General features: G+C 46.9%; 1 protein-coding gene across 1 annotated transcript in view; it reads left to right on the forward strand.

The window, feature by feature from the left end:
• Window positions 1-20,539, forward strand: part of LOC306774178 (uncharacterized protein) — a gene marked incomplete at its 5' end in the record, with an annotated part of 644,048 nt that overhangs the window by 528,366 nt on the left and 95,143 nt on the right. Inside the window, 9 exons of the mRNA XM_079264158.1 lie at window positions 1,491-1,559; window positions 6,082-6,150; window positions 6,237-6,308; window positions 6,390-6,458; window positions 7,763-7,834; window positions 10,064-10,132; window positions 10,930-10,998; window positions 15,419-15,487; window positions 19,388-19,456. Coding sequence (XP_079120284.1) covers window positions 1,491-1,559; window positions 6,082-6,150; window positions 6,237-6,308; window positions 6,390-6,458; window positions 7,763-7,834; window positions 10,064-10,132; window positions 10,930-10,998; window positions 15,419-15,487; window positions 19,388-19,456 — 627 coding nt within the window. The remainder of the gene's footprint in view (window positions 1-1,490; window positions 1,560-6,081; window positions 6,151-6,236; window positions 6,309-6,389; window positions 6,459-7,762; window positions 7,835-10,063; window positions 10,133-10,929; window positions 10,999-15,418; window positions 15,488-19,387; window positions 19,457-20,539) is intronic.

Below are 20,539 nucleotides of genomic sequence, written 5' to 3' on the forward strand. Positions count from 1 at the left end.
ATGGACATCAGGGGCAGTACCGCTGGACTGGCAGACTGGGGTGGTGGTCCCCCTTTTTAAGAAGGGGGACCGGAGGGTGTGTTCCAATTACAGGGGAATCACACTCCTCAGCCTCCCTGGTAAAGTCTATTCAGGGGTCCTGGAGAGGAGGGTCCGCCGGATAGTCGAATCTCAGATTGAGGAGGAGCAGTGTGGTTTTCGTCCTGGTCGCGGAACAGTGGACCAGCTCTATACCCTCTCTGGGGTCCTGGAGGGGGCATGGGAGTTTGCCCAACCAGTCTACATGTGCTTTGTGGACCTGGAGAAGGCGTTCGACTGTGTCAGACTGGGTCCCTGCTTTTTGCAGATGACGTTGTCCTGTTGGCTTCATCTGGTCGTGATCTCCAGCTCTCGCTTGAGAGATTCGCGGCCGAGTGTGAAGCGACTGGGATGAGAATCAGCACCTCCAAATCTGAGACCATGGTCCTCAGCCGGAATAGGGTGGATTGCCCTCTCCGGGTCGGGAGTCAGGTCCTGCCTCAAGTGGAGGAGTTTAAATATCTCGGGGTCTTGTTCACGAGTGAGGGAAGGATGGAGCGCGAGATTGACAGACGGATCGGTGCGGCGTCTGCAGTAATGCGGACTCTGCGCCGGTCTGTCGTGGTGAAGAAGGAGCTGAGCCAGAAGGCGAAGCTCTCCATTTACCAGTCGATCTACGTTCCTACCCTCACCTATGGTCATGAGCTGTGGGTCGTGACCGAAAGAAGGAGATCTCGTATACAGGCGGCTGAAATGGGTTTCCTCCGCAGGGTGGCCGGGCTCTCCCTTAGAGATAGGGTGAGGAGCTCGGTCATCCGGGAGGAGAACAGAGTAGAGCCGCTGCTCCTCCGCATCGAGAGGAACCAGTTGAGGTGGCTCGGGCATCTGGTCAGGATGCCTCCTGGACCTCCCTGGTGAGGTGTTCCAGGCACGTACCTCTGGGAGGAGACCCCGGGGAAGACCCAGGACACGCTGGAGGGATTATATCTCTCGGCTGGCCTGGGAACGCCTCGGGATCCCCCCGCAGAGTTGGCAAATGTGGCTGGGGAGAGGGAAGTATTTAGAAAACGTGTTCATTGTTATAGTTGTGTTTTGTGGACCAGCTTGGGCAGTTTGGAATGAGTTTTGGTGAGAAGAACAATTACAAACCTCTTTCTCATGTCCAAGATAAGGACCAGGATATCTTGGTTCTGCTCCTGTTTTCCAAGGACAAGACACCTATTTTCTTTTGTGAATATAGGTAGTAGTTGTCATCTTATCTTTTAATTTATGGATTTGGGGTCATTTCTATCCCAAAATGCCAGCTACAGCTTGATCTCCAAAGAGAAGAAAGATACCCCGTCCCTTTAAAATGGAGGGATAAGGTTAGAAGTGATGGAGTCAAGGAAAGAATAGATTTGTGGCCAGGGCCAGGTCACCTTCCCCTCAAAAAAGAAAACAGTAAAGAATGCCGAACTCTTTCATTTTTGCAGGGCACGGAGGGTCCGAGAGGTCCACCAGGAAGCAGAGGCCCACAAGGAGAGGGAATGCCTGGACCCAAGGTTTGACCATCTGTAAAGTAAAGTCATCAAAGTTTTACGCAGCTGCTAAGAAAAGAAATAAGTGAACCCAGACAGTGATGTACAGCATTAGAAATTTTACAGGATCTGTCAAATTGCTTCAAATGTAACATCCCTACAAACCCCAAACTGGGCCTACTGGGTCACCTGGGTGAAATTAACATAGAATTTAATTCTGCAAACTTAATCCTCACCAGTTTATGTATCGCAAAGAAAACTATCCTTCTAAACTGGAAAAGCAAACAAAGTCTGTGTATCCAGCAGTTCAGAAATCTCTTATTAGATCACATCAGTGTCGAGATGATGTCTGCCTCCTCAAGAGATCAGTCAGCTGAACTTTATTCCCTCTGGTCCCCTGTGATCAGCTCCATCACTTAGTATGGGGGGAGAATGTGACCTTATTGCGCTCGGGGTTGGTGGCCGGTTGGGGTTCTCTGGGGGCTGTGGGTCTGTGGTGGGCTCCTGGGGGGGGGGATTTTGACTGCTCCATTGCTGGGGGGGGGCTAGGTTTCTAGCCCTACTGTGGACCTGGATGGGCCGGCGGCTGGAGTTGCCGCGCAGCGGCGGGGCGAGGTCGCTGGCGGGGGATGGGTTGGCGGGCGTGACTCCGTAACGGGCGCCTGTGCCGCCGTGGGGTGGGCTGGGCAGGGTCCCGGGCTCCGGTGCCCGGGGTTGTCCCCTGTCTCTTGGGGGTGGGGGGTCGGCTTGTGCCGGGGGGGGGGGGGGGGCTGGGCTGACCTGGACCTGCCGCTGCGGCGGCGGGCAGGTACGTGCTCTGGTGCCTGGTTGCGACCCTGGGACTTGTTGAGTGGGGGGTGTTTGATAGTATGGATGGGATGTGAGTGTGTATGGAGGGATGTGTGTAGGGGGTGTGCGTTGAGGACTGGTGGCGGTACATAGGTATGTGGATGTGTGTGGGTGGGGAAGTGTGATGATGCGTGTGTGGGGGGGGGTGTCGTGGTGTCTGTGGGGGGGGGTAGTGCCGTGTGTGTAGGGGAGTGGGGTGATGCGTGTATGTGGGGAGTGGCGGTGGTGCATGTATACGGGTGTGTGTATGGGGGGGGAGGAGGGGGAGGGGGGGCGTGCTGTCTGTGTGTGTGTGTGGGGGGGGGGGGCAGGGGTGTATGTATGGGGGAGTGGGTGGTGCATGTGTGTGGTAGGTTGGTGGATAAGTGTAGATATGATGGATGGGGGGGGGGGAGATTTGGATGTGACGTGGGGGTCAGGAGGAGGGTTTTAAGGGTGGGCTGAACGGGTGGCTGGGTGGACCTGAATGTGTCCGGAAGTGTGTGTGTGTGTGTGTGGCTGTAGGTTTGTGCTGAGACAGTGTGAAGTGCCGATGTGTGGACAAGGTGGGGACTTCATGTCCCCAGGTGGGGGTGTCCTCTGTGAGTGAGGGGGCGGTGGACAATCGGTCTGGGATTCCCCTTCTGCCGCCCCTCCTCTTTGTCCTCGTGCCCCCCTTCTGCATGTGGTGAGTTGGTCCCCTCTTGGGTCAGTGATGACTCTCTGGTTAGAGTCGCCGAAGGCTCTGGTTACGGGGATGGCTGTCCCCGGCTTGTCCTGGTCCTTGGGGGGCCCTGGGAGTAGGGGGCATGCCCAGTGCCGCGGGCGGCTCACCTTCTGGAGGAAAGCTCACTTTCCTCCAGACTTAAATCCCTCAACCCCTCTTCCTCCCCGCTCCCCATCACACACAGGCAGGGTATTGGGAGGTGTGCACGTGGCGCTGGGTGGTGAGAAAGGCCATCAAGGTGGTCTTGATCGCTGCACCCAGCCTCGGCTCACCTCCCAGTTTTAATTACACTTAGACACCAAACACCAAAACACTGACGACTCACATGATTAGGGGGGGGGGGCATGCGGTGTATGGTGGGCGGGGCTGCTTAGGTGGTCCCTCTCCCAACACCGCGTGGCAATTCCCTCAGTTTTAATTGCAACTAATACATACTTCACAATCAGTCATAAGCGGGGGGGAGGCAGGGACGATAGGGTCTTCTCATGCCCCTGCTCTCGGGGCTTTACTGGGGGGGGGGGGTACGGGTGGGGGAAGAGTGCCGTCCATTAGGCCTAAGTCTGGGCTGGCCTGGCTGTAGGAGGGTTGTCGCCGGCCCTGGGGGGGGTGCTGGGTCGGCTGCATCTGTGGGGTGGTGGGGGGGACGCTGGGAGTGGTGGGCGGTAATTATGGGGGGCCCTGATCGGGGCCATCCTGTCCTCTGCCCCCTCTGAGGTATCTCACATGGGACATGATGGAGGGGTGAGGTGAGGATGTGTGGGAGTGGGTGTATGGGGTTACAGATGGATGGTGGGATGGCTGGGGGGGGATTAGGGTTGGGGATATAGGTGGGTAGGGGATAGGGATGTGTGAGGATGAGTAGATGTGTGTGTGGAGGGGTATGTTGGCGCGTGGGTTGTATTGGGGTGTGTCTGTGTTGGAGGAGTGAGGGTATGTGTGTGTGTGTGTGTGTGTGTGTGTGTGTGTGTGTAGGGGGGGGGTGTATATGCGGAATGGGATGTGTAGGGGGGGGTGTATATGCGGAATGGGATGTGTGAGTGAGGGTGAAGTTTGGAGGGGGGCTATGGGTGGTGGAGGGGTGTTTGGTGGGGCATGTGTGGTTGGGTAGAAGTAGAGGGATGGGGTGGCGGGGTGGTGAGCGTGTGTGGGGGGGGGGGGGTGAGCGTGTGTGTGTGGGGGGGGGGGGGGGGGGGTGAGCGTGTGTGGGGGCGGGGGCGATTGGGGTTCGTGTGACTTGGTATGGGTGAGTGAGTAGGGGTGGGGTGGGGTTGTGTATGTGATGGATGATGTGCATGGATTGCAGAGGGTTGTGTGGATGGGGGTTGAGAGGGGAGTGCGTGTTTGGGGGGGGGGGGGGGGGGGGTATGCATGTATATGTGTGAGGGGAGTGCGTGTTGGGGGGGGGGGGGGGGTTATGCATGTATATGTGTGAGGGGGAGTGCGTGTTGGGGGGGGGGGGGGGGGTATGCATGTATATGTGTGTGTGGTTTGGTGGTGGGGGGGGTGGTGTCCTGTACCCGGGGGCGCAGCTGGTGCGCTGGGGTGCGACCTGGCTGCCGCTGGGTGGCGGTCTGGGGATCCTGGTCCTCCGTCGGTGTGGGCTGTGCCCTCTGCCTGCGGGGGGCGGGGGGCTGCTCACGGGCTCTTGGGGCCCTGGGGCCTGCGCTCTGTCTGCCCTAGGTGGCCGGTGCCCGGCGGGATCGGCCCTTGCCGGCCTGGGCCTGCTGGGGCCTGTTCCCCCTGACTGCGGGGGACTCTGGTTGGGCACCTCCTTCGCCACCTCCTGGGCAGATGCATGGCTGGCTCCGGAGTGGGGGGGTTGGGATCTGTACCTGGGGGTGACTGTCGGTTACCCGGGTCTCTGGGTTCTCCTGGCCTTCCTCTAGCTGTAGGCGGGCGGGGGTCACATTGGCATGATCACTCTTCTCTAAACACGTTCCACTCTGAATGTTCTGCATGAATGTTCTGCATGTGTCACAGTCACTGAGTCATCCAGCAAGTTTATTCACTAACAGCAGGTGCCTCTCTTTCTGTCTTTTTGACTTAACTTGCTAGTTTCTGGTCCTCATGATTGTCAACGGTTTTGTTCTCCACAAATCTAGAGTTGGCTTGTGTGGGTGTATATATTTATGTGTGTGGGTGGGTATGTGTGTGTACTTATGTGTATGTGTATGTATGTATGTGTATGGATATGTATATATGTATGCATATGTGTGAGTGTATGTGTATGTGTGTGTATGTGTATGTGTATATGTATGTGTATGTATGTGAGTATGTATATGTGTATATATGTATATATATATATATATATATATATATATATATATATATATATGTGTGTGTATGTATGTGTATATGTATGTGTATGTATGTGAGTATGTATATGTGTATATATATATATATATATATATATATATATATATATGTGTGTGTGTATGTATGTGTATATGTATGTATGTATATCTATCTTTATGTATGCATGTATGTGTACATGTGTGTGTATGCATGTGTATGTATGTGTATATGTATGTATGTATGTATATATGTATATATATAATGTATGTGCGAGTGTATATACATATATATGTAGGTGGGTATGTATGTGCATATACATGTATGCATTGATCTCTTTCTTTTGTTTTTTTATGTTCTCTTTTCTGTTCTCTTTCTGTCCCTTTCCTGTCCTTTCCGGTCAGGTCCAGCAGCATAAACTCTGTAATACAAGCTATTATCCAAAGCAAATTGAAAAATAAAATAAGAATCAAGAAATACAAGGGGATCATTACATCTACAAAAGTTCCCCTTGGCAAAATAAATTTGCTCAGCAGAACACAGCATCCAGAACATCAGTCTGCTTGCTTAAATGCTGGACAAGACAAGACAAAAAAAAAAAAAAAAAAAAAAAAAGAAATTTTACAGGATTTTTCTTTTCTAAAGATTAACAATGGAAGTAAAAGAACAACATGAACGTTAAACAATGCTGTTCAACAGGGAGACCAGGGACTGCCGGGTGAGGTTGGTGCACCAGGAGAAAGAGGGGCTGGCGAGCCCGGAGAAAAGGTGCATCAAAGCTCTGTGATTAAAAACCCACAATCTATTTAATTAAATGAAAGTCAGTCCATGACCAGATCCATGTCCGTCTTCAGGGCGAACCAGGATCACCAGGAGTGTCGGGTCTGCCAGGTCTGCCTGGCGAGGATGGAGGCCCAGGACAGAAGGTAGTTTGTAGGTGGTTTTCACCATATCACCCCTCTGCAACTCATCAACATGACGTTAACTGCAGGTGTTTGTGGCTTTAGGGTGAACCAGGAGCCGTCGGTCTTAGAGGGCCAGAGGGGGCACCTGGGATCGGCATCCAGGGTGAAAAGGTACATGAAGAACTTCCATCATTTTTTAAAAAGTTTCTTAGTCAGCCTCTTGTATGTAAGTGATGGATAGGAAACAAGATGGCAGCGGCATGTTTGGCTTACCATCTGCTGCTCTTCCTGTCTTTTCTCTGGTTTTTTGCTTCGGCTCTTTGCAGTCAGAGTCTCTGCAGGTGTATAATTACCAGTTTCTTCTGGATCTGCAGTATAATTGGCAAGATATATGTTTGCTTGGTTTTAAAGGACAGAAAACATTACCACCACCATCAAGCAGATTAACGTAAACCAGTGTTTCTGAATTCTGGTCCTCAGGCCCCCCCTGCCTTGCATGTTTTGGACATGATCCACCTCTAAAACACCTAAGTCAGATTATTGAACTTCCTCATTAAGTTCTTTGCAGCCTGTTAACGAGCCTTTATTTCATTCAGGTGTTTTAGTTGCCCAGAAAACATGCAGGGCAGGGGGGCCTGAGGACCAGAATTCAGAAACACTGGCGTAAACTGTAGCTTTAGAAGCTTCCTCTGAAATGTGCAATACATGTGTGAATTTCCTTACAGACGAGGTTGCAAACATGAGGGCGACCATGGCTTCTCCTTCCTTTTTTGTATTTTTCATTTTTTATTTTTTTATTTATTTATTGATTGATTGATTTATTTAATTTTTTTTTAATGCTCCTTCCAAACCGTCAACTCGTCCCTTGCTCAGCCAGCTTTAGATTTTGAGCCCGTGGCCCTGTCCTCCTCAAATGGGTTCGTTTGGCAGATTAAGACATCTGGTTCTCTTCTTGATACCATTCCTTCTCATCTTGTTTAGGAGGTCTTTACCACCGCAGCTCAGGGGGTCCTTGTCAATATTAACAGCAGTCTGGCAACTGGTGTTGTGCCCTCTTCTTGTAGTTATAAAAGCCCTGCTCTAAAAACCCTGTCTGGATTGCAGTTCTTACTGTCCTCTGAGGTTCCACAGGGCTCGGTTCTAAGGCTCCTTCTGTTTACATTATATCTGCTTCTGTTAGGGTCCATCCTGGGAAAACATACTGTCTCTTTCCACCTGTATGCCAATGACAGCTGATATTTCTACCCCTAAAACAGAAAGCAGCTTTTTTTCCCATGACATCAAGCAGTGGTTTTATTTTTATTGTGGTCTTGCTTTTACCATTTTATAGGTTTTATTGTTTTCACTCTGCACTTTATTTTATTTCTAAATGTTTTACTTACTGACATTGTGTTGAAGTGCCTTATAAATACATGTTCAGTTGATGGGTAAGACTATGATGCAATAAATGACTCTGTTCCCATATGGTTTTTCAGGGTGATCAAGGCCAGAGAGGAATAAGAGGCTTGACGGGTCCACCTGGAATGGCTGGACCTTCAGGACCAAAGGTGAGGAGCTTTTAACTAGTGAATGTTAAAAACCAAGTACAAGCCAGTTTGCTGGTCTGTTGAATGCAGGTGTGTTACAAAAATGCCAAGGCAGACAGACATAAGCAATAATCTTAGAGAAGCAACTGTCATTGCCCATTTGTCTTGGAGGGGTTATAAGATTCATCCATCCATCCATGTCCTGCCGCTTATCCGGGGTCGGGTCGCGGGGGCAGCAGCCTAAGCAGGGAAGCCCAGACTTCCCTCTCCCCAGCCACATTTGCCAACTCTGTGGGGGGGATCCCGAGGCGTTCCCAGGCCAGCCGAGAGATGTAATCCCTCCAGCGTGTCCTGGGTCTTCCCCGGGGTCTCCTCCCAGAGGGACGTGCCTGGAACACCTCACCAGGGAGGCGTCCAGGAGGCATCCTGACCAGATGCCCGAGCCACCTCAACTGGTTCCTCTCGATGCGGAGGAGCAGCGGCTCTACTCTGATCTCCTCCTGGATGACCGAGCTCCTCACCCTATCTCTAAGGGAGAGCCCGGCCACCCTGCGGAGGAAACTCATTTCAGCCGTCTGTATACGAGATCTCCTTCTTTCGGTCACGACCCACAGCTCATGACCATAGGTGAGGGTAGGAACGTAGATCCACTGGTAAATGGAGAGCTTCGCCTTCTGGCTCAGCTCCTTCTTCACCACGACAGACCGGCGCAGAGTCCGCATTACTGCAGACGCCGCACCGATCCGTCTGTCCATCTCGCGCTCCATCCTTCCCTCACTCGTGAACAAGACCCCGAGATATTTAAACTCCTCCACTTGAGGCAGGACCTGACTCCTGTAATGAAACACTTTTATTTATTTTGCAGGATCGTAGGAAGTCGGCAAATAATGAACACACAAACTCTCTGCCCAATGATTAACTCAGCGTTTTATTAACCTTGCAGCACAAGAGTAAGCATATCGGTTAAGGCACTTTTCAGTTCCCAGCTCTTACCGTAACACGGATAGGTTGGGGAGCCCACAACCCCGGTAGAGAGTGCCAAAACCAGCTGGGCGTCCTGATCAGAATAGACCCGCAGCAGACTCCACCGAAGTCTGGGGCTTCCCCGCTTTAATACCCCTGCACAAACAACACCGCGCGAGAGCAGGCAGAGAGGTGGCCAACCTTCCCCACATACACACACACAGTGGCTGCGCAAGACTCAGTTGTTATTGAGTCCTCTCAACATTCTCATGACCTTTACTGACATCTTAAAGCAAACACAGTTGTTTAACAGGATGCAGCCGTGCACAGCTGCACGTAGGCAGTTACATAGAAATTACATGAAGGCACACAACATCACTAATAAACAGTCATACTTCAACTCCCGACCCGGAGAGGGCAATCCACCCTATTCCGGCTGAGGACCATGGTCTCAGATTTGGAGGTGCTGATTCTCATCCCAGCCGCTTCACACTTGGCCGCGAATCGCTCAAGTGAGAATCTTGAGATCACCAAGCCGGATCCCCTCAACACCTCTTATGCCCCACCACCAGGCCTGGCTCCAGAGGCGGGACCCGGTGACCTACGTCCAGAAAAAGACCGAACCGGTACGGCTGGTTGGGAAGTATTGCAGAGAACATGGCGGTATGACTTTGCCCAGGAGAGCAGAATCTGAACAAACAAAACTTCTGGAACAATGTCCTTTAGACAGACCACACCAAAGTGGACATGTTTGGTCAGAATGTACAAAAAACAAAGGCCTGATGGCAGCATGGTGGTGGAGGGATGATGACCCGGACAGCTTGCTGTCATTGCTTGCACCATGAACTCCTCTAGATACCAAAGTATTGTAAATGCTGAAGGCAGGAGATGGATTCATAGATGGACACTTTGGTCTAACTTGTCTGAACACACTTAGTCCATGTGGACACTGTGTAAAACTTACATCAGAACATGTAAGTACGCTGAACACAGTGCCGCCCCTTAGTGGAACAACTGACAGCCATGGCAGTGTAAGGGGTGCATGGACAGGCACGGGCAGCACAGAAATGCTGCAAACTTCAGTGACCAGAAGTCGCATTTAAAGCAGACTGAACCAGAAGAGAGTCTTACAACGCTTTCCGGATGATGAGTCATTGCTCTTCATCACTGAGGATGACACACTGTGTGTTGTGTGAGGTTGTTTTCATCTTTATTCTAAGCTCTGGTGGAGACCAGATGACTCTTCATCATATCCTGATATTAACGACTTGGTTCATGTTCATTCAGGGGGAACCGGGATCACAAGGGAGGGTGGGTTCTTCTGGTCCACCGGGACGCTTCATCACCGGACCCAAGGTAAGTCCTCTCTTTTCCAAACCCCTGATGCTTCATTAATCTCATGTTTTCTTCATTTATTTACAGTTTAACTGAAGGACAGGATCTGTTAACAGAAATTAGCTGCCACACGTTTGTCGAGTATCGCTGAATTAAAGACAAACTTCTAACAAACATTTCCTTTGTGTCTCAATCCTAAATTTGTAAATATTGACACAATATTTTTGCAAAATAAAGAAAATCATGTTTTCAAGTCTGATTTCATTTTTAATATTTTTTCTGTCCCAGAGCTTTTCTTGATTTGCAAGTGCAACAATCTTAAAGAGTCAAAAATAGCCCAGATGTGGCCCAAAGAAGTCTTCTTTCTGGGTTTTCTAACCTTAAAAGTCAGTGCTAGCAGTTTGATAGCACAGTGATATTTGTTTGGTGCTGCCCTGAGACTGAGAAACCACTTTGTTCTGGGATAATGTGTGTGAAGTTGCAGCAAAATCTATGCACTCACAGGCTCACGAAACACATTATACTGCATTCTCTGCATTCCTTCTGTGTCCTCGCTAGCGCCAAGAGTTTGTCCATGCTGTTGGCTAACAATGCTGCATTTCCCATAATTTCCTGGCCTGCATCAGTCTTAATCAGTGTGTCCAGCTGGTAAACGGCTTCTCTGTTGCCATGGATACTCTTCATAAGAGATCTCAAAAAGAGAAGCTACCTGTTCACAAAATAGCCTTTAAAGTCCTCATGTGGAAACCATTTTGATGGCAGGTTATGTCTGTGTGAATCTGGTTCTCAAAGAATCATTCAATAAAAATATGTTTCAGGGTGATCCTGGTCCAAGTGGTCCTCCTGGTCCAGTCGGAGAGACGGGCTATGGACTTCCAGGTCCAAAGGTAATGGAAAACCTCTGCATTCAGTCAATGCTTGAGGAACATTATTTTCTCTGAAAACATGCTCAACTTCTTGGATCCTGGCTGGTTGAAGAAAGCCTAAAATTAGTTAGTCATTCGCCATTTCTGAACATCTGAAAGACCACAGAGGACGGCAGAAAACTGCATCTTGTTCTGCACGTCCCACCAAGGCTTGAAATCATGGTTTGTACGTTTAATCTTCATCTGTTTAAACCCTTAATTCATCATCAGTCCATCGGGATCCACCATCAACGTGGAACTGGGATGGTCGTGTGACCCTCCAGCTGGTCTACGGAGGTTTTTCAGCGTTTCTATCCGTCCAGGAGGTTTACCATCCAGACACAACATGTAGTGTTTGTTCATAGACTCTAGATGGTAAATCCACCATTATTTATCACATCTTCATCACCATCACTACCATGTTGCTAAGAGACCTCTATTTTCACCTGGACATGATGAGGAAGACACTTCCTGTCAGACTTTCCACCAATCAGAGAGCTTAAACTGATGGTAACGTCCAATCAGGAGCAGCCAAAGATCAACAAGTGATGAGAAAAGCAGGAAAATAATGATCCTCTATGGCTGGAATAAAGCCAAGAAGACGTTTGGGATGCAGGTGAGGTGGAGGTGCTACAGTGAGGACAGCAGGTAGATAGTAGCAGGAAGACGTGGAGATGAGTCTTTATGCTGCTTTATCTGTTCATACGTTCATTTTACATCATTTAAGCCTCAGAATCTGACGGCTGAGGCTGAAAACGTCACGTCTCCATTAAAAAGTCATGTCTGCATGGAAACATCACGTCTCCATGGAAACATCACGTCTCCATGGAAACATTACGTCTGCATGGGAACATTAGGTCTGCATGGAAACATCACGTCTGGATGGAAACATCACGTCTACATGAAAACGTCATGTCTCCATTGAAAAGTCAGGTCTGCATGGAAATGTCACGTCTGCATGGAAACGTCCCGTCTCTATGGAAACATCACGTCTGCATGGAAACATCACGTCTGGATGGAAACATCACGTCTGCATGGAAACGTCCCGTCTCCATGGAAACATTACGTCTGCATGGAAACATCACGTCTGCATGGAAACATCACGTCTGCATGGAAACGTCACGTCTCCATGGAAACATCACGTCTCCATGGAAATATTACGTCTGCATGGAAACATCACGTCTGGATGGAAACATCACATCTGCATGTAAACGTCACGTCTGCATGGAAACATCATGTCTCCTTGGAAACATCACGTCTCCTTGGAAACATTATGTCTGCATGAAAACATCACATCTATGGAAACATCACGTCTGCATGGAAACGTCACGTCTCCATGGAAACACCACGTCTCTATGGAAACATCACGTCTCTATGTAAACATCACGTCTGAATGTAAATACCACGTCAATGTAAATATCACGTCTGGATGGGAACATCACGTATGCATGGAAACGTCACGTCTGGATGGAAACATCACGTCTGCATGGAAACGTCCCGTCTCCATGGAAACATTACGTCTGCATGGAAACATCACGTCTGCATGGAAACATCACGTCTGCATGGAAACGTCACGTCTCCATGGAAACATCACGTCTCCATGGAAATATTACGTCTGCATGGAAACATCACGTCTGGATGGAAACATCACATCTGCATGTAAACGTCACGTCTGCATGGAAACATCATGTCTCCTTGGAAACATCACGTCTCCTTGGAAACATTATGTCTGCATGAAAACATCACATCTATGGAAACATCACGTCTGCATGGAAACGTCACGTCTCCATGGAAACACCACGTCTCCATGGAAACATTACGTCTGCATGGAAACATCACGTCTGGATGGAAACATCACGTCTGCATGGAAACGTCACGTCTCCTTGGAAACATTATGTCTGCATGGAAACATCACGTCTATGGAAACATCACGTCTGCATGGAAACGTCACGTCTGCATGGAAACATTATGTCTGCATTGAAACATCACGTCTATGGAAACATCACGTCTGCATGGAAACATCACATCCATGGAAACATCACGTCTGCATGGAAACATCACGTCTGCATGGAAAAGTCACGTCTCTATAGAAACATCACGTCTCTATGTAAACATCACGTCTGAATGTAAATACCACGTCAATGTAAATATCACGTCTGGATGGGAACATCACGTATGCATGGAAACGTCACGTCTGGATGGAAACATCACGTCTGCATGGAAACGTCCCGTCTCCATGGAAACATTACGTCTGCATGGAAACATCACGTCTGCATGGAAACATCACGTCTGCATGGAAACGTCACGTCTCCATGGAAACATCACGTCTCCATGGAAATATTACGTCTGCATGGAAACATCACGTCTGGATGGAAACATCACATCTGCATGTAAACGTCACGTCTGCATGGAAACATCATGTCTCCTTGGAAACATCACGTCTCCTTGGAAACATTATGTCTGCATGAAAACATCACGTCTGGATGGAAACATCACGTCTGCATGGAAACGTCACGTCTCCTTGGAAACATTATGTCTGCATGGAAACATCACGTCTATGGAAACATCACGTCTGCATGGAAACGTCACGTCTGCATGGAAACATTATGTCTGCATTGAAACATCACGTCTATGGAAACATCACGTCTGCATGGAAACATCACATCCATGGAAACATCACGTCTGCATGGAAACATCACGTCTGCATGGAAAAGTCACGTCTGAATGTAAATACCACGTCAATGTAAATATCACGTCTGGATGGGAACATCACGTATGCATGGAAACGTCATTTCTGCATGGAAACGTCACGTCTCTATGGAAACATCATGTCTCCATGGAAACATCACGTCTCCATGGAAACATCACGTCTTTGGAAACATCACGTCTATGGAAACATCACGTCTATGGAAACATCCTGTCTGGATGGAAACATCACGTCTGCATGGAAACATCACGTCTGCATGGAAACGTCACGTCTCCATGGAAACATCACCTCTCCATGGAAATATTACGTCTGCATGGAAACATCACGTCTGGATGGAAACATCACATCTGCATGTAAACGTCACGTCTGCATGGAAACATCATGTCTCCTTGAAAACATCACGTCTCCTTGGAAACATTATGTCTGCATGGAAACGTCACGTCTCTATGGAAACATCATGTCTCCATGGAAACATCACGTCTCCATGGAAACATTACGTCTGCATGGAAATATCACGTCTGGATGGAAACATCACGTCTGCATGGAAACGTCACGTCTCCTTGGAAACATTATGTCTGCATGGAAACATCACGTCTATGGAAACATCACGTCAGCATGGAAACGTCACATCTCTATGGAAACATCACGTCTCTATGGAAACATCACGTCTATGGAAACATCACGTCTGGATGGAAACATCACGTCTGCATGGAAACATTACGTCTGCATGGAAACATCACGTCTGCATGGAAACGTCACGTCTCCATGGAAACATCACGTCTGCATGGAAACATCATGTCTCCTTGGAAACATCACGTCTCCTTGGAAACATTATGTCTGCATGGAAGCATCACGTCTGCATGGAAACGTCACATCTGCATGGAAACATCACGTCTCCTTGGAAACATTATGTCTGCATGAAAACATCACGTCTATGGAAACATCACGTCTGCATGGAAACGTCACGTCTGCATGGAAACATTATGTCTGCATTGAAACATCACGTCTATGGAAACATCACGTCTGCATGGAAATATCACATCCATGGAAACATCACGTCTGCATGGAAACATCACATCCATGGAAACATCACGTCTGCGTGGAAACATCACATCCATGGAAACATCCTGTCTGCATGGAAACATCACGTCTGCATGGAAAAGTCACGTCTCTATGGAAACATCACGTCTCTATGTAAACATCACGTCTGAATGTAAATATCACGTCAATGTAAATATCACATCTGGATGGGAACATCATGTATGCATGGAAACATTTCTGCATGAAAACGTCACGTCTGCATGGAAAAGTCATATCTCCATGGAAACGTCACGTCTTCATGGAAACATCATGTCTGCATGGAAACATCACGTCTATGGAGACATCACGTCTGCATGGAAACGTCACATCTCTATGGAAACATCACGTCTATGGAAACATCCTGTCTGGATGGAAACATCACGTCTCCATGGAAACATCACGTCTGCATGGAAACATCACGTCTCGATGGAAACAGCATGTCTGCGTGGAAATATCATGTGTGTCATTTCATGTTGCAACAAACCGGCGGACCAGAATTGTTGTTTTGAGGGTTAAACATGATTTCCATCCACTTCAGGCTGCTTTGGAGATGTTTGATTCTCTTTGGAGACTTTGTACTGAAGAATTATGGGATTAAATGTTTGTGTCTGACAGGGTGACCGAGGAGAAGCAGGTCCTGCAGGTCCATTCGGTCCCAAAGGAGACGGCTACCCAGGCCCCATGGTGAGGCGCTGATCTAGGACATGTTGATCTGTCATCCTCTGTTTCCTGTGGAGTTCCACCATGTAGAGGCAAACCAGCCTTTCTGTTCACTGAGGACAGGCAGGACGCCTCGGAGGGTTACACACAACACCACAACACACAACATCAACATGACAACACACAACACAACACGACAACACCACAACATGACACCACAACAAACATACAACACTACAACACACAACACAAACATGACAACAATACAACAACAATACAACACGACAACAACAATACAACACAAAGACGACACCAATACAACAACAATACAACACGACAACAACAATACAACACACAACACAACATCAACACAACAGGACACCAAAACAACACAACAATACAACACACAACACAACAACAACACAACAACAATACAACACACAACACAACATCAACACAACATGACAACACCATAACAACACAACAACAATACAACATGACAACACCACAACAATACAACATGAGAACAACACACAACACGACAAAAACAAACAACACGACACAACATGACAACACCACAACAATACAACACCCCAACACACAACAATACACGACAACAACACAACATGACAACACCACAAAAACACAACTACAATACAATATGACAACAACAATAAAACACCACAACAACAACACAACACACAACACGACAACAACACACCATGACAACACCACAACAACACAACTACAATACAACATGACAACAATACAACACAACACGAAAACATCACAACATGACAACACTACAACAACACAACTACAATACAACATGACAACAACAATAAAACACCACAACAACAATACAACACACAACACGACAACAACACAACATCAACACAACATGACAACCCCACAACAACACAACAATACAACATGACAACAACAAAACAACAATACAACATGACAACAACAACACAACATGACAACCCCACAACAACACAACATGACAACCCCACAACAACACAACAATACAACATGACAACAACAAAACAACAACACAACATGACAACCCCACAACAACACAACATGACAACCCCACAACAACACAACAATACAACATGACAACAACAAAACAACAACACAACATGACAACCCCACAACAACACAACAATACAACATGACAACAACAAAACAACACAAAAATACAACATGACAACAACAAAACAACAATACAACATGACAACAACAAAACAACAACACAACATGACAACAACAAAACAACACAACAATACAACATGACAACAACAAAACAACAACACAACATGACAACACCACAACACAAAAATACAACATGACAACAACAAAACAACAACACAACATGACAACACCACAACAACACAAAAATACAACATGACAACACCACAACATCAAAACATGACAATCCCCACAACAACACAAAACAATACAACATGACAACAACACAATAACAACACAACATGACAACAACACAACAACAATACAACATGACAACACACAACATCAACATGACAGCACACAACACAACAACAGCACAACGTCAACACAACATGTCAACACCAAAACACAACAACAATACAACATGACAACAACACAACACACAACACGACAACAACACTCAACACGACACAACATGACAAGACCACAACAACAATACTGCACACAAAACCCAACACACATCAACGTGACAACACACAACACAACACTACAACAACACAACCTGACAACACCACAACAATACAACACACAACACGACACAACATGACAACACCACAACATTAACACAACATGACACCACAACAATACAACACGACAACAACAATACAACACACAATACCACAACACACAACATCAACATGACAACACACAACACGACACGACAACAACACAACATGACAACACCACAACAACAATACAATACACAACACGACACAACATGACAACACTACATCAACACAACATGACACCACAACAACAATACAACACACAACACCACAACACACAACATCAACATGACAACAACACACAACATGACAACACCACAACAACAGTACAACACACAACATCAACATGACAACAACACACAACATGACAACACCACAACAACAGTACAACACACAACATCAACATGACAACAACACAACACACAACATGACAACACCACAACAACAATACAACACACAACACGACACAACATGACAACACTACATCAACACAACATGGCACCACAACAACAATACAACAGGGCAACAACAATACAACACACAACACCACAACACACAACATCAACATGACAACAACACAACACACAACATGACAACACCACAACAACACCACAACACACAACATCAACATGACAACAACACAACACACAACATGACAACACCACAACAACAATACAACACACAACACCACAACACTCAACATGACAACAACACACAATTCAACACACAACACAAAAACAATACAACATGACAACACCACAACAATACAACATGACAACAACATAACACACAACACGACAACAACACACAACATGACAACACCACAACAACAATACAACACAACAACACAACAACACACAACACGACACAACATGACAACACCACAACAACAATACAACACAACAACACGACAACAACACACAACATGACAACACCACAACAACAATACAACACAACAACACGACAACACACAACACGACACAACATGACAACACCACAACAATACAACACCACAACACGACAACAACACACAACACGACACAACATGACAACACCAAAACAATACAACACACAACACACAACATCAACATGACAACAACACGAGAACAACACAACATGACAACACAACAACAGTACAACATGATAACACGACAACAACAATACAACACACAAAACAACCACAACACAACACAAAAACACTATGACAAGACAGGAAAACAAAAGAACGACAGCACAACACAACAACACATGATAACAACACGACACCAAGGCTTCCAAGTGACAGAAAGTTGATTATTACAAAGTAATAATTCATAAAGCAGATTGTGATTATAAAGTTAACAAAACAAAAACTAGAATCAAATATGAATGAAAATAAAAGGCTTAAAAACTTTATTATCAACTCATGTTGGAAATGAGCTTCTTCTCCAGGAGTTTCTTCTGCAGAAGTTTCTTCTACAGGAGTTTCTTCTGCAGAAGTTTCTTCTACAAGAGTTTCTTCTACAGAAGTTTCTTCTACAAGAGTTTCTTCTACAGAAGTTTCTTCTGCAGAAGTTTCTTCTACAAGAGTTTCTTCTACAGAAGTTTCTTCTACAGGAGTTTCTTCTGCAGAAGTTTCTTCTACAGGAGTTTCTTCTGCAGAAGTTTCTTCTACAAGAGTTTCTTCTACAGAAGTTTCTTCTGCAGAAGTTTCTTCTACAAGAGTTTCTTCTACAGAAGTTTCTTCTGCAGAAGTTTCTTCTACAAGAGTTTCTTCTACAGAAGTTTCTTCTACAGAAGTTTCTTCTGCAGAAGTTTCTTCTACAAGAGTTTCTTCTACAGAAGTTTCTTCTGCAGGAGTTTCTTCTACAAGAGTTTCTTCTACAGAAGTTTCTTCTACAGAAGTTTCTTCTGCAGGAGTTTCTTCTGCAGGAGCTTTTTCTGCAGGAGCTTCTTCTGGAGTCGTTTTTTTGGATAACAGAATGTACGAGAAGCATCTGTCAGACTTTGTGTAAGCAACATGAGTTGTTCCAGCGTCTGGAGTGACAGCTGGAGTCGCTTTTCTTCTGCACATAGTTCATGATTCCCTGATTCTGACGTCCCGTCAGGACAGAACAATCTCTTCATCTCCTGTCCCTCCTCATTGCTGGAAACACATTAGACACCTATGAACTTTCCGTTCCAGGGTCCTCCTGGTCGGCCAGGACTTCCAGGAGAACCCGGGTTGGAAGGAGTTGGCATCCCAGGTCCGAAGGTGAGTCTGCTTTTACCTCCTTACATACCAGTACAGCCGCTACATACCAGTACAGCCGCTACATACCAGTACAGCCGCTACATTCGAGTACAGCCGCTACATACCAGTACAGCCGCTACATACCAGTACAGCCGCTACATTCGAGTACAGCCGCTACATACCAGTACAGCCGCTACATACCAGTACAGCCGCTACATACCAGTACAGCTGCTACATACCAGTACAGCTGCTACATACCAGTACAGCCGCTACATACCAGTACAGCCGCTACATACCAGTACAGCCGCTACAAACCAGTACAGCCGCTACATACCATTACAACGGCTACATACCAGTACAGCCGCTACATACCAGTACAGCTGCTACATACCAGTACAGCCGCTACATACCAGTACAGGCGCTACATACCAGTACAACCGCTACATACCATTACAACGGCTACATACCAGTACAACCGCTACATAACAGTGCAACCGCTACATACCATTACAACGGCTACATACCAGTACAACCGCTACATACCAGTACAACCGCTACATACCATTACAACGGCTACATACCAGTACAACCGCTACATACCAGTACAACCCCTACATACCAGTAAAGCCACTACATACCAGTACAGCCGCTACATACCAGTACAGCCGCTACATACCATTACAACGGCTACATGACAATACAACCCCTACATAACAGTGCAACCGCTACATACCATTACAACGGCTACATACCAGTACAACCGCTACATACCAGTACAACCCCTACATACCAGTACAGCCACTACATACCAGTACAGCCGCTACATATGAGTAAAGCTGCTACATACCAGAACAGCCGCTACATACCAGTACAGCCGCTACATACCAGTACAGCCGCTACATACCAGTACAGCCGCTACATACCAGTGCAACCGCTACATACCAGTACGGCCGCTACATACCAGTACAGCTGCTACATACCAGTCCAACTGCTACGTACCAGTGCAACTGCTACATACCAGTACAGCCGCTACATACCAGTACAAAGGCTACATAACAGAACAACCACTACATACCAGTACATCCGCTACATACCAGTACAGCC

Source organism: Telmatherina bonti, assembly GCF_933228915.1.
Source record: "Telmatherina bonti genome assembly, chromosome: 24".
Taxonomy (NCBI): Eukaryota; Metazoa; Chordata; class Actinopteri; order Atheriniformes; family Telmatherinidae; genus Telmatherina; species Telmatherina bonti.